We start from the raw sequence: 27,299 nt of genomic DNA, 5'->3' as shown, positions 1-27,299 counted from the left end.
AAGGGAGAGTTTTTTGGGGGGAGGTGTTCCTGAGACCGTTTCTCTTGCATATGTGTTTATTTCTGTTTGCATGACTGTGAGACAACAGATACTCTGGTCAATAACCTGGATCTTCATTATGAGAATCTCTTATCTTCTTTGGCTTTTTATCTCATGGGTGGACGTGAAGAAATCTTCGCAGCAGAATGGTAAGAAAGTCAGATTAGTCATTTCTGTTTAATTGGTTTTGCAAAGTTGGATTAAAAGGAAGCAGTGCACATAATTCAATTCAATTTAATTTGTGTTATGTCAGTAACAAAACAAACATCTGCCATAGATACATACACCTGAGTAAAATGTACATGTAGAATATGACGATGAAACATATACAAGACATAGCTTGTGATGTTACATGGCAGTTTGAAAATATAAGAGGTCTCATAGGCAGTCTAAAACGTCTAAAACGTCTACGTGAAGACACACTTTGACAAGTCATAATGAACTTAGGAAATGATCCCCACGTAATACTCCTGGAGTCTATCACAATTACCACCCTGTGACTTCTGTGTGGCACATTTACGCTATGTAGTTCCATGTAAAGTAACACAACAACTAAATGCAAAATAAAAGGACTACATGAGTTAATTTCAGAAAATGATTTGACGCCCCAACGGTATTAAAACTACCCCACCGAATGAATTTACATGGCTTGTGATAACTGCACTCCCAAACCTTAACTCTCTTTGTCTGACTTTCTTGTAGTTCCTTTATATTGTGGAAGACCACCTTCTCTGGCAGATGGAGACACGGTGCAAACTACTCAAGAACGGTACAACCAGTACAACAGGGTTGAATACGTTTGTCAAAGTAACTACATTATGGTGGGTGGGCCTTACAAAATCTGCATTGATGGTGAATGGGCTGGAGTGATTAGATGCCTCGGTAAGTTACAGTTCCCTTTGTATTTTTTATATTGTACCATTTTAATTTGTACTTCAGAAGTATCTGACACAATGAATGTAGGAATGATTTAATTATCCTGTAAGAGGAGAGAGTGATCTGCTGATTCCTGTCAGTAATTGTCTTTGGCATTTTGAATCAATTGAAGGCTTTTTAAAGAGCTTTTTTTTTACATCTCATTACATTATCATAGTAGATATTTAACTGGTACAATGTCTACAAGATTTAGAAGAGAAAAAGACAGAGCGAGACAAATCTCCCAACATCAGGGCACACCTTAGCTTACAGTGTCTTTAAGTTGGCATGCACACATGTAACATCATGCTTTATCAAGGGTGTAGTACAAAAGTAGTGGAGGAAGAGTTTAACAGTTAGACAAGAGCACAGGTGCCTATAATCTGCTGACCAACAATATTAAAACTACCCCAACCTCCTAAACCTTAACTGGAGGGTGAAACCTGAGCTATGACTATTGAATATTCTGGAATACACCCATATTCCCATCTTTTAACAGAGATAACATGTGAAAAACCTGCTACTGAAAATGGCTTTGTGTAATAATATGACTTTATTTTCCACTGTAGACGCAACGTGCAAAGTGAAAGTGCCACCACTGGTAGGAACGCGATATGAACCATCTGGCAAAAGTGTTTTTTCTCCTGGTGAAAGAGTGAGAGTTATTTGTGCAGAGAAATACTTCATTTTCAACCGTCAGACGGCCTCAGCAGAGATTCTTTGTAACGACATGGGATCCTGGGAGCATAGACCACTATGTGAAGGTACAAGTCGACATGAACTTTAGTATCAGTTAATGTGGTTATTGTTCTTTGCTGTGGGTTTCATTATCAACCTGTGGTGATAATTATTATTCTTTCATTACAGAGATCACATGCAGCCGTCCCGACAGCCAACTTTTAGATTACTGGGGTGGAGGTTGGTATCTTAAAAGAGCGGGTGACACTGCAACTTATAGGTGTATATCAGGCTACAAGAGCACGAATGGAGTTGATCGGGCCACATGTGCCAGAGATGGATGGACACCAAACCCACTTTGTCAAGGTATTGTGACCTTAACCTTGTGTTGTATTTCTTTACTGATGTTATGTCTTTAATAAAGGAAGGAGACATTTTCTATTGGTCACATTTTACCCCAATGATTTTTTCCCATCAAAATATCCAGGAAGTATGAGATGTAAAACCAGAGATAAATCAGGAGCTAAAACTTCTGTCACTTCAGGATACAGTTAATCCATCCTTTTCTCCAATGCAGTCCTTTAGACAAAAACATAATACATACATCATCACACTCACATATGCTTCATGATCTACAAGGTAACTTCATGTTCCCACTCCACTTTTACACTGGGGTGTTGTCACTATTATTGTAAAGCATAATATGGAGAAACAAGTTGAAAACTATAGAAATGTTTTACTTTAAAATCTGGATCTGGTTCATCAGCTGCAATGTGAAGAAATAAACTGCACAGAATAACTACATTAGATATCATTTTTATTTTATTTTTCAGAGATAACATGCATGACACAGGATTACCCAAATGCTATTATTGGTGGAATAATTAAGCCAGTATACAAGTACAATGATCAGGTCAGGTATATCTGCAAGAGTGATCATACCCGATATTTTACTCAAACCTGCACGGACAAAGGATTGTGGAGGGGATCTGTTCACTGTCCAGGTAAGAAAATACATTAAACAACACATCAAAAAGGGTGAATATAATTCTTTCTAACTCCTAACGCTGATATTGTTATTAAGGGTGTCCAAACCAGTAAGGCTTGATAACACATTCAAGAAGTGATAAAAAAAAATTAAAATAATGTCCTGACAAAAGTTTTGTCTTAGGTTATCATTATTGTTATTATGGTTGTTATTAGTTTAGATTCAGTAAAACCAAAGCTAATTAAAGCCAAACGGAGACCAAACTTAAAGTTATTAACATTTAGACTCATGTGGCCAGCACCCTTTTCTCTGCTGTGGTCTGCTGGGGGAACAGCATTGCAGCCAGTGACACCAACAGACTGAATAAACTGATCAGGAAGGCTGGCTCTGTCATTGGCTGCACACAGGACACTTTGAAGTGATGATGGAGAGGAGGACACTTAACGAACCGTTATCAATCATGGATAACCCTGACCACTCTCTCCACCAAATATCAGACAGACAACAGAGCTCGTTCTCCAAGAGACTCAGACAACTCTGTTGTCTCAAAGAATGCTCCAGGAAATCTTTCCTGCCTCCAGTCATACGCCTGTTCAACTCCTCATCTGCATGTGACAGATAACACTCTGTACATTATTTCTCTTTCCTCCTTGTATTCACTTATTTCTGTTCACTTATTTTTTATAATTCTGTTAATATCCTGTATATAGTAGATTGTGTTTTTCCTGTTATATACTACGTTTTATTAATTCTCTCTCATTATTATATTTTTTCTAGACATTGGCTGCTCAAAACCTGTCATTAAAGATGTGGACATTATTGAAAATGACAGGAGGGAGCGTTACAGTCATGGTGAGCGTGTTGCATGCAGGTGCAGTCACGGTGCTAGAGAAACTTTTACTGTTACCTGTGATCAAGGTGAATGGACGGGGATTAAAAGCTGTTCAGGTAAGAGCAAACAATAATAACAAACAACCTGATGGTTCATGGGACGGTCATGAGTGTGGTGAAATGTAGATTATGTAATTGCAATAGCTATATCTGGTAGGAGGCATTGAATACCAAATTACATTACACAATCTATTTATTACTTGTGACTATTAGTTTAGACCAGATACGGTATCTCTGTAGCCACACTACAAGTACACTACAATCTTTGTTGCTGTCATTGTAATGATTCTTTTTCGTTTAACCTCTTTCTGCTTTTATTTATAACTCAGGTTGTGGAGAACTTTCTGTTGAGCATGGATTTGGGGTTCATCCAAATGCAACAGTGCCATTAGCGTACTACACCTGTGATGAGGGTTACAAGCTTTTCACCAAAGGCTGGTGGGCTGAAGCCAAATGTAATGATGGTGAATGGTCTAAACTTGACCAATGCATTGGTAATTAATCTTTATTATCTCAAAGCAATATATTTTACCTGTTTGTACCTTATTGTTCCATCCTGTGCTAATTTCCATCCATAGTCCTCACATTAAAAGACCAACAGACCACAAATAGTAGTTAATGCAATATGTAGAGGGAACAAACTGTTGGAAGCAGTGACACAATAAGTTGCAATGGAATTTACTAAATAAATAAGGGGCTACAGTAGAGACTTTTAATAGAGAGCTAATTAACATTTAGCAAAGGTTCAGGTAGCTGACAATTAAAATAATCTTCAATGTAAGTGTGATTGTTACCAGTATGAACTAAACTGGTCACATTAAGTCCCAATAACAATGTCGACTATAGTTCCATTGAGCTGTGCCGCTCCTTCTCTGCTTCTTATATTGAGCATCATTTAGAAAGGATAAATGTGTATTTAATGCAGTTTTTTTTCCTCACAGTATATGAACTTAATTGTAATTGTATCCACTCTAGAGCAAAGCCAATGTGGAGAAGAACCCGTGATTCCTAATGGGAAGGCAATACGTCGAGAGACCAGACAAGGACCTGTCCAAACTTTACAGATCACTTGTGATGCTGGATACTCGGCTTCAATCGCTCAGTTAAGGTGTCAAGAAGGACAGTGGAATTTAGAATTACCCCCTGAAGAAATCTGCAAACGTGAGTCAGTTTTAGTATTGTTTAATCAGATGTACACTATTACTAAAAAGAATAAAACTTTAATACACATTGCCATCTCTTGCAGATAATCCTGATCTCTGTGGTCCCCCTCCTAAAGTTGAGAATGCTGTTGTTTCGACGCCATATCAGAAGGAATACTTGTCTACCTCTGAAGTAACTTATCAGTGCTGTGATCAGCATAGGATCCAGGGAGAAGACACAATTAGATGCAGAGACGGAGAATGGGAGAGGAAGGACATTAAGTGTATCCGTATGTACATAACACAAGAAAAAAAAAAAAAAAAAAACGTTTCAAAGTAATATTTAGACAAAGGTTTATGCACATGGTACATGGATATGTTCTTATTACTTTAAAGACAGTTAAAACACAATTTCATTATATCCAAGAAGCAACATAATGAGTTTAGGAAATTATCCCCACGTTATACTCCTGCTGTCAATCACGATTACCACCCTGTGGCTTCTGTGTGGCGTATGGACTGTATGTAGTTCTATTTAAAGAAACACAACAATTAAATGGGTCACCAAGGCAAAATAAATAAGGACTACACAAGTTAATATCAAAGAAAATGATTTGACAAGATTGTCCCTTGTTCTTTCAGCATTCTGTGGGAAGCTTAAAGACAAGATGAAAACAATGACTTTCTCAAAAAGTAAAGAAAGGTATGTGACTGGAGAGGTCATCAATTATCGGTGCGTCGTACCTGAGCCAATAGCTCGAGGCACTGCAATATGTGAGAGCGGCACATGGATTAAAACAGTGGAATGTAAAGGTAAGGAGAACCTGTAATATATATATGCAATAGTGGTATTGATGAATAATCTATTTTTCTTTTTTCCTTCAGTGAAACCATGTCCGACTCCTAATAATATTAATGGTGGCCGGCATGCCATCATTAAGGGTGAAGGCTATGTTTATGGAACAGCTGTGAAATACACATGCAATGAAGGGTATGTGACTCTAGAGGGATTTGTAGAAACTTGACACACTGGTCACACAGCTGTTATAAGAATTACGGACACACCACGTGTTATTTAAAACATGTGGTATTGTAACACTGTGTTATTACCAACTGGTTTTCTTTACAGGTATCGAATGGAGGGTCAGCACACTTTGAAGTGTACGCTGGATGGTTGGGACAAGATCGAGCCACGTTGTGAAAGTGAGTCTCAGCAGAAGGGTAGTTTTGCTCAATGTTCAGTCTATTTCTATCATTGTTCATTACTCCGCACAGAAGGTGCTTTATTTGTGTAAATACAGCCACAGATTTAAACCATCACTGATTTACAAAGCGTTCCATTACTCATAGCTTTACATGAAATTGTCCAAGTTGAATCGCTCCTACAAGATTCTACTGAAGGGTCAAACTTCACCACCACATCCAAAACTGTCAACCTGCTACGCCAGTCTATCAGCTCAGGGTTTTGTCAGGTGATGCAGGACAGCAGGAGATGAAGCAGGAGCTCAAACAAAAAACTATATTTAATGGCAACAAAATCTAGCAAAGCGTTACAGTGATGGCAGGTAAAATCCAGATATGAAGCGAAGAATCCATGAGGGGACAAGAATGTGGTAGGATGACAAACAACACAACAGTGAACAAATGGAAAGGCAGGGCTATATAGACACAGGTGGGCAGAGGAGTGATGAGACACAGGTCAAATCAATCAGGGTGCAGCACACAAGGAGAAACCAATGAAGCAATCAAAAGGGGAAAACACAGGGAGTAAGAACTTTACGAAATAAAACAGGAAACTAAATACAGAACCATGACTGTTTGTTCGTGAGTGTTTTGAATTAGTTTTAAGTCTAAACGGTTTCTGGTGGTTTAGGTTTATGATATCAAAGAACCGCTACTTGTTTATTAATATTGTTGGACCAAAATACATGCTTGATTGTGGTCTACAAATGAATCCTCTTTTTTTCTTTTTTCTTTTTTCAGGAGTCACGTGTCAAGTTGGTTCAATAACCCCTGGTTTTGCGGCACCACGAATAGGTGAAATAGTGACAGCTGGAGAGAGCTTGGTGTTCAGCTGCAGAGATAACTATGACCTGGAAGGAGATGGAGAAGTCGAATGTTTAGGAACTGGAGAGTGGAGTGGCCCCTTTCCAACCTGCTGTAGTATGTTCACTCCTTTAAATTTATTTGGTGTGCCATTTTCATTTGCATATTTGAATTTAGCCAAGTGATTTCGATATTAATGATCTATTGAACTCATTCTTGGAATTCCTGGAATATTAAAAGAATTTCAGGTTTTTTCTCTGAAACATCTTCATATATTCCAATATGCAGTTACTGGTGTTTGGCCACGTGGAAGCACAAAACTGCCATGAACACAAAAACATTGACTATATATGCTTAAGTTCATATGGTTTACTTGGTTATAAAATGTTGTTCAGCTACTGCAGAGCAAAAATATTCAGCACTAAGCTGAAGTTGCTGTGTCTCACCACACCAGTGTTCATTCTTTTTTGGTTCTGCTCAAGTCTCTATTAAACTCCAAAGTAACAAAAATAAAAGCGACACTTTTACTGTGTTTATCTGTTGGATTCAGTCATTTCAGACTGTTTTTTTTTTTTTTAATGAAACTTCAATGTTGTTGAAACTTTTAAATTTAATCTCCAACTACTTACTGTGACCTGCACGTGGATTTACATCACTTTATGGTACATCAGATTTAAAATGTTATAGTTTATTTGGTGAACTTTTTAATAAAACAGATTTTCTTCTTAAAAACAGAGAAATGCCAAGTCCAGAATGTGCCATCCACTGTAAACTACACCCCACGAGTACAAACCCTAAGTAAAGGAGAAACATTAACATTTTCTTGCAAAAATCAACAACACTTGATTCAAGGGAGTTCAACTGTTGAATGTTTGGAAAATGGAGAGTGGAGTAAAACTTTTCCGAGTTGTGGAGGTAAGTCTATTCCTGTCTTTTTATATCTTATCACTGAAAATGATGGCGTGAAGATCGAAGGCAACGGTGAAAATAGAAAGTCTTCCATTTGCATTCAGTTTTAAGATCACAACACATGACTGCAATAGTTTATCACAAGTAAACATGTACTCATGGTGATGATGTGATAACTGCAATATAATAATTCATGAACCTTAACTCTCTTTGTCCCACTTTCTTGTAGCTTCTTCATATTGTGGAAGACCACCCCCTCTGGAAGGTGGAGACACAGAGGAAGCTACTCGAGATCAGTACAACCGGTACGACAGGGTTAAATACGTTTGTCAAAGTTTCTACACTATGGAGGGTGGGCCTTACAAAACCTGCATCAATGGTGAATGGACTGGAGACATTAGATGCCTCAGTAAGTTACAGTTCCCTTTGTATTTTTCATATTGTACTCCAGCTATTATTATTACCAATTTTAATTTGTACTTCAGAAAAGTCATAATGTAAGGGAGCATAAAACACAAGATCCTCCCAGAGAATGTGGAAGTGAAGTGTAGTAAAGCTTTGAAATTAATGCAACAGCCATTTGGTGGATGTTAGAAGTTGGGTAATTAAATGTCTCAGCTTAAAAAATACAGGCTTCTGTTTCCTGTCTAATGAGTTACATGAAGAAGAAAAGCGTACATTACATTTTGGGAAATGACTTAAGAAATGATTTATTTTAGGTTATTGATTTGAGCTCTGAAAAAAAGGATGATTTAAGTGTGTTTTCTTAAGAATTATAAATCCTAAAGGCGGCATGCAGTATACTCAGATAAAAATGGAAACCGTAATTAACACTTTCACGTTTAGCCGCTCCACTATGCTCATTTTAACCCTTGTCTAATTTCATGCATCGCTTATTCCTATCTGTAAAGGGTCTTTAAGTTCTGGAGAAGTGCTATACAAATAAAATGTATTTATATATAAATATATATATATATATATATATATATATATATATATATATATATATATATATATATACGCATACGTGTATATCACAGAAGAAAATCCTATGACAACATGATGAATAGCAGAGCCTGTGTAGCATCGGACGACTTGACAGAGGACAAAGGGAAGGACATTGTTAATTGAACTGGGTAAAAGAGATTACAAAATAAAACAGGAAACACCAGAAAACCAAACAAAGTCACGCAAAAAGTTTAAATTCAACACCATGACAATCTGCCTGTTGTCTCTTGCAGAACCCTGCACGTTGGATCAAGACGCCATGACCAGGCATAATATTAGATTCAAGTATTCATATCAAAATAAGCTGTATTCAACCCACAATGATGAAATTGAGTTTGTGTGTACCAGGGGAAGACCTGTTGGTGGAGTCGGAATGCGTCAGAGGTGTCTTCATGGTGTTATTGAGCTGCCCACTTGTTATTGAGTAAAACTTTTTTTGTCAGCTGAATGTCATAGACATGTTTGACAAGAGTGAAGAATTAGTCCAGCTTTGTACTGCGCTGCTGTGTAATTGAAATAAAAGAACATATATTCTCTCTGTTCAGTCTGTTTTTTCACCATTTGAATAAAGTCTTAAAGTTAATGTTTGTATGTTAAATGACACTGGGCAAAAGAAATAAACATGTATTCAGATTTTAAAACTATAATGTTTTGTTTTGGATTTGACATTGGACATGGAGTTTCTTCATATCCTCTTAATTTACAGTGGCCCTGTGTAGTTTAAGCAAAAGTGCCTCCTTACCAGCATAAAAACTAAAGCTGTCCAGAAATGCTACATTGTATCCACACCAAATATAAATATACTCTTTCCATTTGCAAAAAAAAGGGGGGTACTAGAAGATGTGCTCCAATTATTGGGGAGCCATACTGCTCTTAAAGGCACTGGAAAACAGACTCCGATCGATTGCCATTATAAAGGGGACGACAGGAATTTTGTTGTCCACTTTGTGTGTGTTGTGGACTTGCAGAATTCTTACAGAGGTAAGGAAAACTGTGGGAGGAGTTACGGGTCATTGGAGGAGTTTCTACAAGTCCATACCTTTGTCCTTGTATCACAGAAATGAGAGTTGTGTCTTTATTTTCGGCACTAATTAAATCATGTTTCAGATGTTGATTAATGCTGCCATTTGTCTCCGGGCCTGTTTCTGACTGTAGACTGGATCTCTAGGAGGAATCAAATGTTTTGCAGATAATGATGTGGCTTTGTTGACTTTATCAGAGTGTGACGTTGTGTGTGAGCTAGGAGCGATTGTAGTCAGTGTGAAGTGGCCAGGATGAGATTCAGCATCTTCAAGTATGAGGCGATGGTGCTCTGATAGAACAAAAGTGGGTTTCTCTTTCTTCATTTCTCCTGAAAGGATTATGATGATACACAATAAATCAGTCAAGACCTTGTTCAGTCCATTGTAATGAACTTGAGGCACCAAAAAAGAGAGAAACCTTGTGGGTGGTTTGTTGATGTAATGGCACTGACCTCTTGTCAGTAAAAGTTTCAGTTAACTGGAAATGACATGAGCTGGATGAAAAAAATATAAATGATTAACAGGAGAAAAAGGTAAACAAGATGTGTGTTAATCGTATGTGCAGGTGAAGGGAAGGTTTTTTGGGGGGAGGTGTTCCTGAGACCGTTTCTCTTGCATATGTGTTTATTTCTGTTTGCATGACTGTGAGACAACAGATACTCTGGTCAATAACCTGGATCTTCATTATGAGAATCTCTTACCTTCTTTGGCTTTTTATCTCATGGGTGGACGTGAAGAAATCTTCGCAGCAGGATGGTAAGAAAGTCAGATTAGTCATTTCTGTTTAATTGGTTTTGCAAAGTTGGATTAAAAGGAAGCAGTGCACATAATTCAATTCAATTTAATTTGTGTTACGTCAGTAACAAAACAAACATCTGCCATAGATACATACATCTGAGTAAAATGTACATGTAGAATATGACGATGAAACATATACAAGACATAGCTCGTGATGTTACGGTATGTAGTTCCATGTAAAGTAACACAACAATTAAATGCAAAATAAAAGGACTACATGAGTTAATTTCAGAAAATGATTTGACGCCCCAACAGTATTAAAACTACCCCACCGAATGAATTTACATGGCTTGTGATAACTGCACTCCCAAACCTTAACTCTCTTTGTCTGACTTTCTTGTAGTTCCTTCACATTGTGGAAGACCACCCTCTCTGGCAGATGGAGACACGGTGCAAACTACTCAAGAACGGTACAACCAGTACGACAGGGTTGAATACGTTTGTCAAAGTAACTACACTATGGTGGGTGGGCCTTACAAAATCTGCATTGATGGTGAATGGGCTGGAGTGATTAGATGCCTCGGTAAGTTACAGTTCCCTTTGTATTTTTCATATTGTACAGTTTTAATTTGTACTTCAGAAGTGTCTGACACAATGAAAGTAGGAATGATTTAATTATCCTGTAAGAGGAGAGAGTGATCTGCTGATTCCTGTCAGTAATTGTCTTTGGCATTTTGAATCAACTGAAGGCTTTTTAAAGAGCTTTTTTTTGACATCTCATTACATTATCATAGCAGATACTTAACTGGTACAATGTCTGTTTTTGGTATACTACTGTTCCCACCACAATGTGGGGCAAAAGAAGATTTAGAAGAGAAAAAGACAGAGCGAGACAAATCTCCCAACATCAGGGCACACCTTAGCTTACAGTGTCTTTTAGTTGGCATGCAGACATGTAACATCATGCTTTGTCAAGGGTGTAGTACAAAAGTAGTGGAGGAAGAGTTTAACAGTTAGACAAGAGCACAGGTGCCTATAATCTGCTGACCAACAATATTAAAACTATCCCGACCTCCTAAACCTTAACTGGAGGGTGAAACCTGAGCTATGACTATTGAATATTCTGGAATACACCCATATTCCCATCTTTTAACAGAGATAACATGTGAAAAACCTGCTACTGAAAATGGCTTTGTGTAATAATATGACTTTATTTTCCACTGTAGACGCAAGGTGCAAAGTGAAAGTGCCACCACTGGTAGGAACACGATATGAACCATCTGGCAAAAGTGTTTTTTCTCCTGGTGAAAGAGTGAGAGTTATTTGTGGAGAGAAATACTTTATTTTCAACCGTCAGACGGCCTCAGCAGAGATTCTTTGTAACGACATGGGATCCTGGGAGCATAGACCACTATGTGAAGGTACAAGTCGACATGAACTTTAGTATCAGTTAATGTGGTTATTGTTCTTTGCTGTGGGTTTCATTATCAACCTGTGGTGATAACTATTATTCTTTCATTACAGAGATCACATGCAGCCGTCCCGACAGCCAACTTTTAGATTACTGGGGTGGAGGTTGGTATCTTAAAAGAGCGGGTGACACTGCAACTTATAGGTGTATTTCAGGCTACAAGAGCACGAATGGAGTTGATCGGGCCACATGCACCAGAGATGGATGGACACCAAACCCACTTTGTCAAGGTATTGTGACCTTAACCTTGTGTTGTATTTCTTTACTGATGTTATGTCTTTAATAAAGGAAGGAGACATTTTCTATTGGTCACATTTTACCCCAATGATTTCTTCCCATCAAAATATCCAGGAAGTATGAGATGTAAAACCAGAGATAAATCAGGAGCTAAAACCTCTGTCACTTCAGGATACAGTTAATCCATCCTTTTCTCCAATGCAGTCCTTTAGACAAAAACATAATACATACATCATCACACTCACATATGCTTCATGATCTACAAAGTAACTTCATGTTCCCACTCCACTTTTACACTGGGGTGTTGTCACTATTATTGTAAAGCATAATATGGAGAAACAAGTTCAAAACTATAGAAATGTTTTACTTTAAAATCTGGACCTAGTTCATCAGCTGCAATGTGAAGAAATAAACTGCACAGAATAACTACATTAGATATCATTTTTGTTTTATTTTTCAGAGATAACATGCATGACACAGGATTACCCAAATGCTATCATTGGTGGAATAATTAAGCCAGTATACAAGTACAATGATCAAGTCAGGTTTATCTGCAAGAATGATCGTACCCGATATTTTATTCTAACCTGCACGGACAAAGGATTGTGGAGGGGATCTGTTCACTGTCCAGGTAAGAAAATACATTAAACAACACATCAAAAAAGATGAATACAATTGTTCTAACTCCCAACGTTGATATTGTTATTAAGGGTGTCCAAACCAGTAAGGCTTGATAACACATTCAAGAAGTGATAAAAACAAATTCAAATAATTTCCTGACAAAAGTTTTGTCTTATTATTATTATAATTATTATTATTATTGTTATTATGGTTGTTATTAGTTTAGATTCAGTAAAACCAACGCTAATTAAAGCCAAACGAAGACCAAACTTAAAGTTGTTAACATTTAGACTCATGTGGCCAGCACCCTTTTCTCTGCTGTGGTCTGCTGGGGGAACAGCATTGCAACATTGCATTGCAATATCAGAATTACAATTCAAATTAGAGGATGCTCACCTCTACGTTTGTTCCAAAAAACAGAAGAACAACGACTTCAAAAATCTTGAGCAAAACTATAAAACATTAAATGCAGCAAATAAATCTATTATTTATTTTAGTTTGGCATTTAGAAGAATGTTCGTGTCTGATGACACAAATCTACTCCCATACAGAGAGGAGCAAGTGAGCCATGTGTCCGTTTTTATAACTTCTCTCTCATTATTATATTTTTTCTAGATATTGGCTGCTCAAAACCTGTCATTAAAGATGGGGACATTATTGAAAATGACAGGAGGGAGCGTTACAGTCATGGTGAGCGTGTTGCATGCAGGTGCAGTCACGGTGCTAGAGAACCTTTTATTGTTACCTGTGATCAAGGTGAATGGACGGGGATTAAAAACTGTTCAGGTAAGAGCAAACAATAATAACAAACAATCTGATGGTTCATGGGACGGTGTGAGTGTGGTGAAATTTAGATTATGTAATTGCTATAGCTATATCTGCTAGGAAGCATTGAATACCAAATTACATTACACAATCTATTTATTACTTGTGACTATTAGTTTAGACCACAGGACACAGGATTACCCAAATGCAATTCTTGGTGGAATAATTAAGCCAGTATACAAGTACAATGATCAGGTCAGGTTTATCTGCAAGAATGATCGTACCCGATATTTTATTCTAACCTGCACGGAACAAGGAATGTAGAGGGGATCTGTTCACTGTCCAGGTAAGAAAATACATTAAACAACACATCAAAAAAGATTAATACAATTCTTTCTAACTCCCAACGTTGATATTGTTATTAAGGGTGTCCAAACCTGTTAGGCTTGATAACACATTCAAGAAGTGATAAAAACAAATTCAAATAATTTCCTGACAAAAGTTTTGTCTTAGGTTATCATTATTGTTATTATGGTAGTTATTAGTTTAGATTCAGTAAAACGAAAGCTAATTAAAGCCAAACGGAGACCAAACTTAAAGTTATTAATATTTAGACTCATGTGGCCAGCACCCTTTTCTCTGCTGTGGTCTGCTGGGGGAACAGCATTGCAGCCAGTGATGCCAACAGACTGAATAAACTGATCAGGAGGGCTGGCTCTGTCATTGGCTGCACACAGGAATCTTTGAAGTGATGGTGGAGAGGAGGACACTCAACAAACCATTATCAATCATGGATAACCCTGACCACCCTCTCCACCAAATATCAGACAGACAACTCTGTTGTCTCAAAGAACGATCTTTGGCCTTTGGAAGAATGTTGAAATCTACAGTACTGTACTGTTTCTAAATTGTTGAATGTTTAGAAAATGGAGAGTGGAGCAACCACTTTCCAAGTTGTGGAGGTTAGTCTATTCCTGTCTTTTTATATGTTATCATTGAAAATGATGGCATGAAGAGAGAAGGCAACGGTGATGAAAAGACCTCTCTTAACAGGAAGAAACCTCGAGCAGAATGAAAAGTCTTACATTTGCATTATTAGTTTAAGTTCGTTTAAGATCACAACACATGACTGCAGCAGTTTATCACAAGTAAACATGTACTCATGGTGATGATGTGATAACTGCAATATAATAATTCGTGAACCTTAACTCTCATTGTCCCACTTTCTTGTAGCTCCTTCATATTGTGGAAGACCACCCCCTCTGGAAGGTGGAGACACAGAGGAAGCGACTCAAGATCAGTACAACCACAATGATAGGGTTCAATACATTTGTCAACGTTACTACACTATGGAGGGTGCGCCTCACAAAACCTGCATCGATGGTGAATGGACTGGAGACATTAGATGCCTCAGTAAGTTACAGTTCTCTTTGTATTTTTCATATTGTACTCCACAGTTTTAATTTGTACTTTAGAAGGTGTCATAATGTAAGGGAGCATAAAAAAAGGTCCTTCCAGAGAATCTAAGCTCCTGTACTTTATTCATTATATGACAGAGACAGCCAATGAATATGTTTATAAGTAAAATGTAGCAAACCATTGAAATTATGTCTAAATTAGAGAAACAGCCACTTGGTGGATGTTAGAAGCTTGGTAATTAAATATCTCAGCTTAAAAAATACAGGCTTCTGTTTCCTGTCTAATGAGTTATAGAAAAAAGATAAGCCTACATTACATGTTGAGAAATGACTGGATTTATTTTAGGTTATTGATTTGAGCTGAAAAAAAAAGTATAATAAGCATCTTTTCTTAAGAATTATAAATCACAATGGCAGTATACTGTATACACAATTCAACAAGAAAAGAGATTACAAAATAAAACAGGAAACACCATAAAACCAAACAAAGTCACACAAAACGTTCAAATTCAACACCATGACAATCTGCCTGTTGTCTCTTGCAGAACCCTGCACGGTGGATCAAGACGCCATGACCGGGCGTAATATTAGATTCAAGTATACACATCAAAATAAGCTGTATCTCACCCACAATGATGAAGTTCAGTTTATGTGTACCAGGGGAAGACATGTTGGTGGAGTGGGAATGCGTCCAAGGTGTCTAAATGGTGTTATTGAGCTGCCCACTTGCGAGTAAAACTTTTTTTGTCAGCTGAATGTCATAGACATGTTTAACAAGAGTGAAGAATTAGTCCAGCTTTGTACTGCGCTGCTGTGTACTTGAAATAAAAGAACATATATTCTCTCTGTTCAGTCTGTTTTATGCCTGTTTGAATAAAGTCTTAAAGTTAATTTTGTACGTTTAATGACACTGGACAGAAGACATAAACATTAATGCAAGAATTCCCGTAATTTATGGTGGCCCTGGGAGGATCTCTGACGACCTCACATTTAGAGAACACATCACTGCACAGGTGATAAAGACACAGCAGCATTTGTTTTTCCAGAGGACACTGAAGACGGCTGGTCTAACACATGAGATGCTGGTAACTTTCTTCCGCTGCTGCTCTCAACATGGTATCATATCATGGTATGATGGAGGAGATCTATGCCACCAGGTGCCTCAGGAAAGTGACCAGCATCTGCAAGAAACCTACACATCTGTGCCACCACCTGTTTGAACTGCTGCCTTAATGCAGATGTTCTCCACACCCACACAATCAGAGCTGCAGCTACTGTAAATCAGCCCCACATCAGCAGTTTAAATTAAATTTAAAACCATGCTGCTGCTATGTACATAACTTACATCCTATAGCTGTATATTCCATAGCCATATTTCTATTCCACTGTCATATTTATGTTGTTATTCATATTTATACCCATATTATACGTTTCAATTTGACTACTGTTTTTTTCCCGCATGTTTTTTTTAATACTGTTTAATACTGAGCACAAAACCTTGCTGCACTGTAAATGCAGTGCATTTGACCACAACACATGACTGCATAGAATTGTACAGTGTATTAGAGGTGATAATGTGATAACTGGAATATAATAACTCCTAACTCCTCCTTTGTCCCACTTTCTTGTAGTTCCTTCACATTGTGGAAGACCACCCTCTCTGCCAGATGGAGACACTAAAGGTTAATGGTTTTTAAAGGAAACTAGCCTAGCAGAGTAGCTCACTGATATCAGCTTTTCAGAGAGTAATTTATTGACTCTAATAAAATACTATCTTGTCTCCTGTATTTATCCGATGAAAATGTCATCAAATTTCAATGAACTGAGAAGCCTTGTTGGTACAGTGAGTTTTGTGGATGTCAATGTCTGACAAAGAGAAGTTCTTTAGATCTAGTTCAAATTAATTAAAGTACATATATTCACCCTGTCTGTTTCTTGGCAGCGTTGTTGGTGTAATGGTGCTGACCTCTTGCCAGTGAAAGTTTTAGTTAACTGGAAATGACATGAGCAAACACTAAATGATTAACAGGAGGAAAGAGTAACCAAGTGGTGTAGAAATTGTGCGATCATGTCATATGTGCACACAGTGTAAAATAGTCTTGCCTTAATACGTCTCATACTAGATTGATACTGTGACACCAACAATTAATCACATTTGACTATTTTTACAAATTAATATTTCTCATTTCACCATAACGTTTTAAATGTTAGATAGTTGGGACTCTGAACTACTGGCAGGTCAGCATGGGGTGCGGAGTCCCTCAAGGATCAACACAAGAACCCCTTTTGTTCAGTCAATGCTGCATCTCAGAACAATTATTACTGTTACGAAAGAAGAAACACATTTCAACTTTTGTTTCCCCATCTATTAGAGCAGTGGATAAGGAAAGAAATGTGGGAGTTTTTTGGACAAAGCTCTGCATTTTATCATATTTAATTAGGTGAGAGCACAGAAGACCAAGGATGATAACTGTGAGACGACCTATGTAGAAAAGGGGTCTGTATGCTTCTAAGGTAAATGGCCTGTTGTATCATCTTTCTGTCAAAGAGCTGAGAGAGAGAAGATAAGTTCAGTTTAAGGGTAATTGGGATAAACTTATTTAGATGATTTGTTCCCTGTTTTCCCAAAAAAGACCATAAAGCTGATGTGTTCATGCCCTCATCTCATCATTTTGCACAAACCTTGGCTCGTAAATAATTTTAGTTCATCTGAAGTCAAGTCCAGCCAAAGTAGGGGTGAGAGGTCAGCTTTATTTTCATTAGATTTTTATCAAATCATGTGGGTGGAGTAAAGCTCATCCAACATGGCTGAGGTTCAGAATCCAATGGGTGACATCCCGATGGGTTGTATATACAGTCAATGATTCACGTGCAGCCGTTCACCAGTTCACAACACTACAGACCAAGGCCATCTCGGCTGTGAGCACAGCAACAAGACAGATCAGAACTACTACAAAAATGTTACAGAAATGGTCATCAATGAAAACTGCACATTAATGGGAATTTTTAACTACACCTATCAAAAATAGGCTTGTGTTCGTACGAGTAGATAATCATGCAGATTATGCATAAATAAATAAATGCTGTGGAAATTATCAATCAGCAAAACATTCAGATATGGAAAACTAAACTAAGGTGTGTGCAGTGGATCCAGATTTCATCTTGTCTATGTGTACCGAGAAAAGGACCCGTTGGCACAGTGGGAATGCACTCGAGGAGTTTCAATGGTGTGATTGAGCTGCCCACTTGTGAGTGAATGCTTTTGGCCAACAGTACGTGAGCTGGCGAATGATAAACCAAAGTCAATAAATAGATTTCCTGTGTCTATTTCAGTGTTGTCACCTTTGGTTTTTGTAATATAACATGCACGGGATGCGAGTTGGTTGTTTTTCTCCAGAAATTGGACTATTCCTTAGTCAGTGCAAGGATGATCAGCCACAACATTAAAACCACTGACGGGACAGCACAAGGTGTTGACCTGGCCTCCAAATTCACTAGATCCCAAACTGATTAAGTATCTGTGGGATGATCCACAGAGGCCCCTCCCCTCAGCTCATTGAACTCAAAGGCCCCCCCACAGAGCCTTTCGGTGTGGCTGCACCAACCCTATGGAACTCCCTCCCTCACAATATCCGCGATGCCCCAACACCTTCAAATCATCTCTGAAGGCCCACCTTTTCACCATGGCCTTTCCCCATCATTCTTAGTTTGCCTTCCTTTATCCGTTTCCCATGCCTATGTGAAGCGCCTTGCATACTTCGAACGGTGCTATAGAAATGAAAATTATTGTTCTACAAAATATTAGGGAGGTGGCCATAATGTCAAGCCTGATCAGTGTATGCATGATGTGTAGATACACATAAATATTTAATGTACACATTCATACATATACATGGACATAAGGGAATGCCACGGCAAGATATTGAATAACAAATTTATGTTTGGAACCAGAAACACAGCCAAATGTTTTTAAAGGAAATAACATTAATTCAGAACTCAGAAGAAAATCCAACAAGGAAACGAAAGGAAAGGTAGGACTATATAAACACTAACATACTACACATTAAAATAATAAGGATGAAGCACACAAGAAGAAACCAATCCAACAAATAATACAAAACCTTAACATCTGGCGCAAACAGAAGTTTAATGTACCCTATTCAAAAATGTCATCCCAAACCTCCTCTGGATGCACCTCCCTTAGATGTGCCTCTTGTTGGTCAAAATACAATGAACAAGTGAATGAATGAAAGCTTAATAAAAACCTTCAAATGGGTACAAAATAGATAGCCAAAAACATCATATCTCGCTGGGACATTCAGATCTTTGATGAAGTTTGATATTAAGACAAGTGGTTTTATTAAGTTACCTGTAATTAATTCAAAAAGAGTTGTTTTTTATGCTGTTGACCTGAACCAAATGAAATAACCACCTTTTATTAAATTATCATACAGGACAACGATAAAATATTCTCACATTAAATTGGAAATTGGTGATTTGTGATTAGTAGCTAATATGAAATACATAATTAAATTGGATTGTATTGAATTTAGTTGAAATTCATAATGTTTATAATAATGAACTTTAGGTACCAAACTTTTTTGTCAGAGTGAGATAGTGTGGTTGTTCTGTTGGCATAATGACGCTGCCCTCCTGCCAGTAAAAGCTTTAGTTAACTGGAAGTGAGCTGAGTGACTGGACAAACAATAAATGATTAACAGAATAAAATGGCAAACAAGTTTGTGCAGAACTTGTGAAACCATGTTGCGTGAGGACATAATAGTTTTTCTTTATTTTCTCGGTCCAACTTTTGAAATATTTGATCATATGTTTTTCTGTCCTGATCCAGCTTCTATTTTGAGGACAGTGATCCTTTCACTCTACTGGCTTTTTCACATTCACATCAGCATGGCCTGTGGAGTCCCTCAAGGATCAATATTTGAACCTTAAATGATCAGCAGACATGTGACGTTACACAACGTCACCTGTATCTCTTTTTTACACCAGATGACTGTGGCACTGTTGCGTAATTGATTGTTTGGATGCGACAGAATTATCTTCTGGTAATTCACTATCAAAGACCCACTGAAACTTTGTATCTGTTAAAACACAGTTCAGACAAGAACTTTGTTTAGGCTCTCAACTATTGTTCTGTTCTGGAGATTAGGGGGTCAGGAGATTAATCGTGTTACTCTCGGGCAAGCCTGTGGAGTCCCTCAGGGATTAGTACTTGGACCCATTTTGTTCAGCTCATACTATCCATTTTTAAACATTATGCCTAATAAATATCTGTATGTTAACTCACTATTTTTAACCTGTAAAAGTTCTCTGTCGTCCAGATTATGGTATATCCAAAAATACATTATAGCACCTGAGAAAAAGGCAACTAGACTTGTTGAGTTTCATCCACGTAATTTCTTCGGTTCTCAAAGACTTGTAGGGACTTGTAGGGGTTTGTGGGTCTGTGGGTGTTGCCTATCAGAACCTCACATGGCCAGAGTCTGTTAACGCTAGCAGGAGGAAACTATTTTGATCCTATTTTCCTCCAAGTACAGATTGAACCTGAATGACTGGTGAAACATCTTCAAGAAACTCTACAAGACCAATTGCCATTGTTTCAGTCTCTTTTTATTTCAACTCATTCAAACTATGCTCAACAGAATAAGAAGGAGCTGGAGAGTGTGGCAAGCTACCTTGTAGCAGAGTGGCTATTTGAGTGTTGCTCTGACACGCCATCATTCATGTAAAAATGAAGAGATGAAACAAACTGTACTTTGGCTCAACTAACTAACAAATAAAGTAGCATCAAGTGTTGAGGGTCAGTTTGCAACTTCATATGACCGCCTTACTATGAAAATGTCTTGTAGCCTGCTGCATGTTTTGAATTACCACTATCGTAAGTTTTTGTTGAAAACCTGTTATGACTTTTAGGCTAAAAGTAGATTTAAGTACATTTTTCTACCTATTGGTTCCTGAGCTGATTTAAATTCATGATTCACACACACACAATGGAAGGTCCTCCCAAAGACAGAAACACATCTTAGTGACTGTATTTCGTGCGTGTGTGTGTGTGTGTGTAATTGTACAGCTATCTTTCTGAGGACCAGCTTAAGTTTTACACCATCAGATTGAAGACATTTGTGCAGAGTGAGGACATTTTGGCCGGACCTTACTTCTTTACTAGGCTGTTTAAGGGTTAAAAGATAAGATAAGACAGTATTTTATTGATACCCATTGGGGAAATTCAAAACTCAGTTTTAGGGTAAATGGTTAAAATAACCTTATCATTAGGGTAGGGTTAGGGTTAGGTGTTCAGTTGAGATGGTTAGGGTTAGGGTAAGGGGCTACAGAATGCAATATGCTAGTGAGTGTCCTCATAGCCATACAAACGCGAGCGTGTGTGTGTGTGTGTGTGTGTGTGTGTGTGTGTGTGTGTGTGTGTGTGCGTGTGTGTGTCTGAATTGTGAATTACTCATGTTGTGGGGACAAATCAGTTGAATTCTGTTTGGCACCTCACCACCAGCAAGTCCTTAAATCCTTAAAGTTGACCTTTAAAGTTTAGAGTTAAAACTTGTTTTGCAGAATGACAGTAATAAAAGCAGAAGTTATTGTTGTGGATTTTGTTCTGTTAAACAAATCTGTGTTTGTACAGATCAGGGGTCCTTTGGGGATTTTACGATGTTCTCAGGACCATTTTGTTTGCAGATTCTCACATTTCCAAAATGTGGAAATACTTCTGTCTGCATGATTATAAAACGTAAAACAAATCCTTCAGCAACAGATCAGTGAGTGTTTCCTAAACGCAGCAAATACCCTGCATTATCATTATGAGAATCTTCCAGCTTCTTTTCATCCTGTGGGTGAACGTGAAGAAATCTTCACAGCAGAATGGTAAGAAACTCAGATTAACAATTTCTTTTATATAATATGATACTGATTTTTTTTTTTAAAAATGCTCGCAGTACTTGTACTACTTGAAAACCTTTTAATCTGATAAACACTGGAAACGTAACATAAAAAACTCAAGCTTAAAGTGAGGTGTCTTCTCAAAATAAAAAAAATAAAAAAAGAAAGATACGGTATGCACTTACGGTATGCAATATTGAGGATTTAAAACATAATTGAAGGTGCTTTTTGGCCAAGGATTGACAGAAAAGATGTTACATCTCATCTGGGACCATATCCAAGACTCTGAGGTTTCTATCACAAAAGTCAGAATCACTCTGAGTGATATTGTTCTTGAGTAATCAAAGTTGGAACACAGTTAAAAAAAAAAAAAAAGAAGTTTCCGGGTCCACCTGAATTTGTTTTGAAAAAATGTATTGGTTGTGTCGGCTGGTTAATGATTTTTATCAATGAAATTAGAAGAAGCATGCAACACTTACTCAAACACAACTCATGTACGGAGCCCTGAATGGTTCAAAAAGCTACTTCCGTCCCCAGCGGAATGATAAAGGTTTAACTAGTAAATCAGAATAACAAAATTAATTCCATAAAAGTTTAAAAAGATATTCAAAGAACTGAAATGAAAGCCATGTCCATGTCCATGTTGCAAAACTTATGCTAATACATCAGTACCTTCACTTCATCAGTATGTGCTTTGTTTTTAGTGCACGAGAACCTCCATTAGCTAAATTCGTGCATTGTATGAGTACAAAACAATAGTGGAACTAGTAAGGTCCGAACAGTTTTACTGGACTTGAAGTTTAGGAAATATGTGACTTTCTTGCTGCTGTTAGCTTGGCTTCTAGCTAAACTGATACAAAACATTCCCTGTCCAGAAACACAAATGACTAACTGGAAAGCAATATTAAAAATAACTAACTCATAGATTCATTATACTGTGTTTTCATAATTACATTTTTTATTACAGTGTGTTCACCACCAAATTAGAAACATGTTATGGTTAGTTTAGAATGAGCCCAGAGGGAGTGGGGTCACCTATGATATGCCATTTTTTTTTTTTTTTCAGCAGTTGCTATCTATAACTTCACCACTAGATGCCACTAAATCCTACAGACTGGTCCTTCAAACTAAAAACCGGACTCTCAAATCAGATTAAATAATGGTTACTCTGCCCTGGCCTTTTAGTGACCAAATGTTCAATGTGTTTATTCCTCAACAGAAATCAAATGTGCAGTACCTCTTATTAAAAATGGTTTCACGCTGGGAGATATCCAAGAGTACGAACTGCAAATGACTCTGAATTATGAGTGTAATCCTCAATACACCCAGCCCAAAGGAAGACCTTCAAAATGCACATCAGTTATAACTTTTCGGGGACCAAGAGCGGAGTGGAGACCCACACCTGTGTGTGAACGTGAGTATGAACTTAATCCGGCTTCATTGAACACAGGATTTTGTGTACTGCTTGATTGACACGATTCAATAGTCTGTCTTCTTACAACAAACTAACGTAATGTGCTTAATTTCCCAACAAATGCAGCAATAAAATGCAAAGTGTCACCGTCCCCACCCCGAGGAACCCAGTATGAACCATCTTTAAGTGTGTTTTCACCCGGTGACACAGTAAGAGTTACATGTGCGGAGAATTACTGGATTTTGAACACTCGGACAACCTCGGTGGAGACGACTTGCAAACCTGACGGACAATGGACCAACTATCCATTTTGCCAAGGTACAAAACTACATGAGCTTTAGTGCAAAATTATGAGATTGTTGTTCTTTGCTGCGAGTCGGTTTATAAATTACGAGTCTTTCTGTCGTTCCAGAGTTTTTATGCAGCACTCCGAGAGACAAACATTTGGATTACTGGGGAGGCGGTTCTTTTGGGCCAGATAGACTGGGTGACACTGTCAGTTATTGGTGTAAATCAGGCTACAAGAGCACAAATGGCACTAGACGAGCCATATGCACCAGAGACGGATGGATACCTAAACCTTTTTGTCAAGGTACGTTGAAGTTGACCTTGTATTTCAAACATTACTGCTGCTTTTTGTGACCAAATCTTGCACGTGCTTGTTCTTCAACAGAGCTGACATGTAAAGCACCTGTGATTGAAAATGGTTTTGTGCTTGGAGGTATCAAAGAGTACAAAATAAATGAAGTCCTGAATTATGGGTGCAACCGTAGTTATTCTAACGCTGGGAGAGGGCCTTCTGAATGTAGAGAATATGGACATATAGCAGACTGGAGCATCCCACCTCTGTGTGAACGTGAGTATAAAAAGAATAATCCACTTTACTTTACACAGAGTAAACATGGTGCTAGCCCGTCATGGTGCTCTGGTCAGTGCTGTTGCAGTAAACTATCAATTAACTATTAATTTCCAACACAAATGCAGCAATACAGTGTCACCTGATGCAGCCACCACTTAAAGGAACACAATATGAACCATCATTCAGAGGTGCGTTTTCACCTGGTGAAACGGTGAGAGTAATTTGTGGAGCGAATTACTGGATTTTGAACCATCAGACGACCTCAGCAGAGATTACCTGCAAAGATGACGGACACTGGAATCATCCACCAATATGCGAAGGTATAAAAACTTTTGTGTCAGATGAGTAATGAGATTACTGGGCTCTGAGTTGGTTTATTCTCCGATGTTGACGATTATAATGTCAAATTCTGTCATTCCAGAGGTTATATGCAGGCACGTGACAGACCCACTTTTGCAATTATGGAGAGATGGTCTGTGGCAAAAAAATTATCTCGGCAAAAATGTCACTTATACGTGTAAATCAGGCTACAAGAACACAAATGGCTCCACTCAGGCCATATGCACCAGAGACGGGTGGACACCAAAACCACTTTGTGAAGGTATGGTGAAGTTAAACTTACATTTTCACATCTGAAACATTTCAATGATATTTCAAAAGATGCACAAATTTGGTCTTTACAACACATCACTGGTCAGCAAATGAACAGTCACTATCTCTATCTCTGTTGGTTCAGTTGCTTAACAATTACAAGAAATACATTTATAGAGCTTATGATCCAAAGGCTTTAGCAAATGTTTTTTTTTACTTTTTAATTTCACCTTTTTTTAACCGGGTAACCGAGATGAATAACTCATTAACAGAAGAAAAGAAAAAATATTTAAAAAAGCGAATCATAAAAGACAAGCCTCAAAATTTGAAAGAACTCACTGAAGTTAGTTTCCAGTCATTCTGCAACATGTTCCATGCAAAGGATTCAGAGTCAAAAGCCCAATTTGGTGCACACAAATGGAACAGAAAGCAACTTTTTTTGTGGTGGATTTAAATTTAAATTTAAATTAATCAGAGTGTGAGATGTAGAAACAGGGACAATCAGCTGTTATTTCTTAAATGCAGATATAAGATTTGTAGTTTTTCCAGCCATTGATATTAATGAATGTATTGATTGACTATTAGTGTTTCTATCTATGACTCACAGAGGTGGGTCTGATTTTTAAAAAGAACTCTCTTTATCTATGATTTTCCATTTAATTGTGTTGCAGAATGTGACAAACCTTTAAACAAGGGGTGTCAAACTCATTTTAGTTTAGGGGCCAGATAGGACCCAATTTGATTTCAAGTGGGCCGGACCAGTAACACAATATTGTAAAAACTTATAAATAACAACAGCTGCAAGTTTCTTCCTTTGTTTTAGTGCAAATAAGTACATTATGAGAAATAAGTGCACTTTTAACACATTGCCGTTGGAATAGCAGTTACTTTTATTGATAAATTTGAAGTTAAAGTCTTTGCAAATTCATTTCCAATGGCCGAGACGACACCTATTCTGTAAACAGTCCTACTGCTTGAAAGAACTTTCTAAAAATCCTAATGAGGATTTGGGCCATTTTTGAGCACGGAATGATGGTATTTGACTATTAACTTTTATTATACCTTTAGCAGGCTTGCGTGACTTATCGGACTAGTTACCAGAACTGGGCCATAACTCGGTCATCGTCTAGTCAGTTTGAAATAGTTTGGGTGGTGCTAATTTATAACACAGAGGGAAAAGAGCAGTCAGTGCATGGTAAACTGTAGCCTAGATGTTTATTCCCTAGCCAGAAGATGCACAAGAAAGATAATAAATCAGGTAATAGACACTGAGGGCTTTCAATGTCCCTACTGTGAGCTGGAAGAAGCCTCGAATTCAAATAATTTCTAATGCTAATGAGTGCAAAAACTACGACAAAAAACAACATAATCAGTGCATTAAATGGAGGAAACAAACACGGGCAAATTAATGAAACGCTGTTTATTCTTTGTCTCTTGCAGAAAACCTGGACGAAGATGACGCGAAGCCACAAAACATGACTATTTATTGATATATGTTTTAATAATTTATTTGAATGTAGCAGTCACACATTTGTAGCTCAGGAAGAAATAATGGAGTTCAAGTCTGTGAGAGGAGTCCACATTAGTGTGGTTCTCCTACCAGCATGAATGTGACATTATACTTGTATGCGTTGTTCCTGTCTTCAGATAACTTTAATAAAACCGAAATGAAAATGATTATTCTGTTTTCTGCCTACACATTGACATTGCTGTAATGTGGGTCGTAGGTCAGCAGGAGCTTCCACCCAACTCCACTTCTGTGGAATTGCAGATGAATTGTTCCATATTTGTCCAGAATTAATTGAACGGAAGGTTAAACCATAGCAGAACTCAGACCCAGTTAAGTCCTTTCCTCCTCGTCCTCTCTGGACTCCAACGTCACGTCTGCACGGTCCTTGTTGGTGATTTGGAATTAATGGTGAACATAATTTACACACAAATTGTCCTTCGCATGAAACTTTTTTTTATTTGTAGACGATCTAACACAGCAGCGTAAACCACAGCCAGTTCATTTAACCGAAACAAGCTGCAGATTTAATGTAATTTTATGTTATCTGTGATGTTATCTGAATCAATATTTTTAAGTAAAGTCAAATAAATTACGTTAGTAATTGTTCCTCAGTTAGTTTAAGTACATTTTAATGAAATTTCCTTAGTGGGTCCAATTAAATATATACTTAAATAAATGACTTATTAGAAATTATTGCTTTCTTAATTTTTTTTTTATTTCAAATCGATTAAGTAGTTTAACCTTTAATAAGATGTAACCTTTAATTTAGTTGCTTCTAATAAAATACTTTAGCTACTATTGAGCATCCTCTACACAATGCAGAAACAAGATGTGTTTAGACAATCAAAATCCTACACATATATATATATATACATATATATATATGTGTATATATATATATATACATACACATATATACATATACATACACATACATATACATATATACATATACATACACATACATATACATACATATACATATACATATATATACATATACATATATACATATACATACATATATATATACATATACATATATATACATTTATACATACATATAAATATAAAAATATATATATATATAAAACATATATAAAATATATATATATATATATATAAAAAAAA

At 37.3% G+C, this 27,299-nt stretch overlaps 2 protein-coding genes across 3 annotated transcripts; both read left to right on the top strand.

Moving 5' to 3' along the window:
• The first annotated feature begins 752 nt into the window (after positions 1–752).
• Positions 753–15,730, top strand: LOC125009595 (complement factor H-like). 2 transcript variants are annotated; one of them, XM_047587672.1, is made up of 15 exons: positions 753–921; positions 1,524–1,718; positions 1,822–1,998; positions 2,466–2,636; positions 3,398–3,568; positions 3,841–4,005; positions 4,487–4,672; positions 4,758–4,943; positions 5,296–5,466; positions 5,539–5,644; positions 5,783–5,856; positions 6,637–6,816; positions 7,435–7,614; positions 7,838–8,017; positions 15,434–15,730. In XM_047587672.1, the coding sequence occupies exons 1-15, from the start codon at positions 858–860 to the stop codon at positions 15,622–15,624; spliced, it is 2,397 nt and encodes a 798-aa protein (XP_047443628.1). In that variant the 5' UTR covers positions 753–857; the 3' UTR covers positions 15,625–15,730. The 2 variants fall into 2 exon arrangements, with proteins under 2 accessions (XP_047443628.1, XP_047443627.1); XM_047587671.1 differs by lacking the exon at positions 15,434–15,730 and adding an exon at positions 8,850–9,156 and having other exon boundaries at positions 755–921.
• Positions 15,731–21,635: 5,905 nt separating this feature from the next.
• Positions 21,636–26,332, top strand: LOC125009565 (coagulation factor XIII B chain-like). Its single transcript, XM_047587628.1, has 8 exons — positions 21,636–21,779; positions 23,014–23,208; positions 23,335–23,526; positions 23,621–23,800; positions 23,882–24,064; positions 24,193–24,387; positions 24,489–24,668; positions 26,099–26,332. The coding sequence occupies exons 1-8, from the start codon at positions 21,716–21,718 to the stop codon at positions 26,146–26,148; spliced, it is 1,239 nt and encodes a 412-aa protein (XP_047443584.1). The 5' UTR covers positions 21,636–21,715; the 3' UTR covers positions 26,149–26,332.
• The last annotated feature ends 967 nt before the right edge of the window (positions 26,333–27,299 follow it).

This window comes from Mugil cephalus, chromosome 6, assembly GCF_022458985.1.
Source record: "Mugil cephalus isolate CIBA_MC_2020 chromosome 6, CIBA_Mcephalus_1.1, whole genome shotgun sequence".
Classification (NCBI taxonomy): domain Eukaryota; kingdom Metazoa; phylum Chordata; class Actinopteri; order Mugiliformes; family Mugilidae; genus Mugil; species Mugil cephalus.
This window is presented reverse-complemented; position numbering and strand designations above follow the sequence as displayed.

Bases quoted from the DNA above. Each gene is read 5' to 3' on its own strand.
- LOC125009565 (XM_047587628.1), top strand. From the start codon at position 21,716: ATGAGAATCTTCCAGCTTCTTTTCATCCTGTGGGTGAACGTGAAGAAA. The intron at 23,527-23,620 runs GTACAAAACTAC...CTGTCGTTCCAG, and splicing joins CAACTATCCATTTTGCCAAG to AGTTTTTATGCAGCACTCCG. The intron at 24,388-24,488 runs GTATAAAAACTT...CTGTCATTCCAG, and splicing joins TCATCCACCAATATGCGAAG to AGGTTATATGCAGGCACGTG.
- LOC125009595 (XM_047587672.1), top strand. From the start codon at position 858: ATGGTGGGTGGGCCTTACAAAATCTGCATTGATGGTGAATGGGCTGGA. The intron at 922-1,523 runs GTAAGTTACAGT...TTTCCACTGTAG, and splicing joins TGGAGTGATTAGATGCCTCG to ACGCAACGTGCAAAGTGAAA. The intron at 8,018-15,433 runs GTAAGTTACAGT...TGTCTCTTGCAG, and splicing joins TGGAGACATTAGATGCCTCA to AACCCTGCACGGTGGATCAA.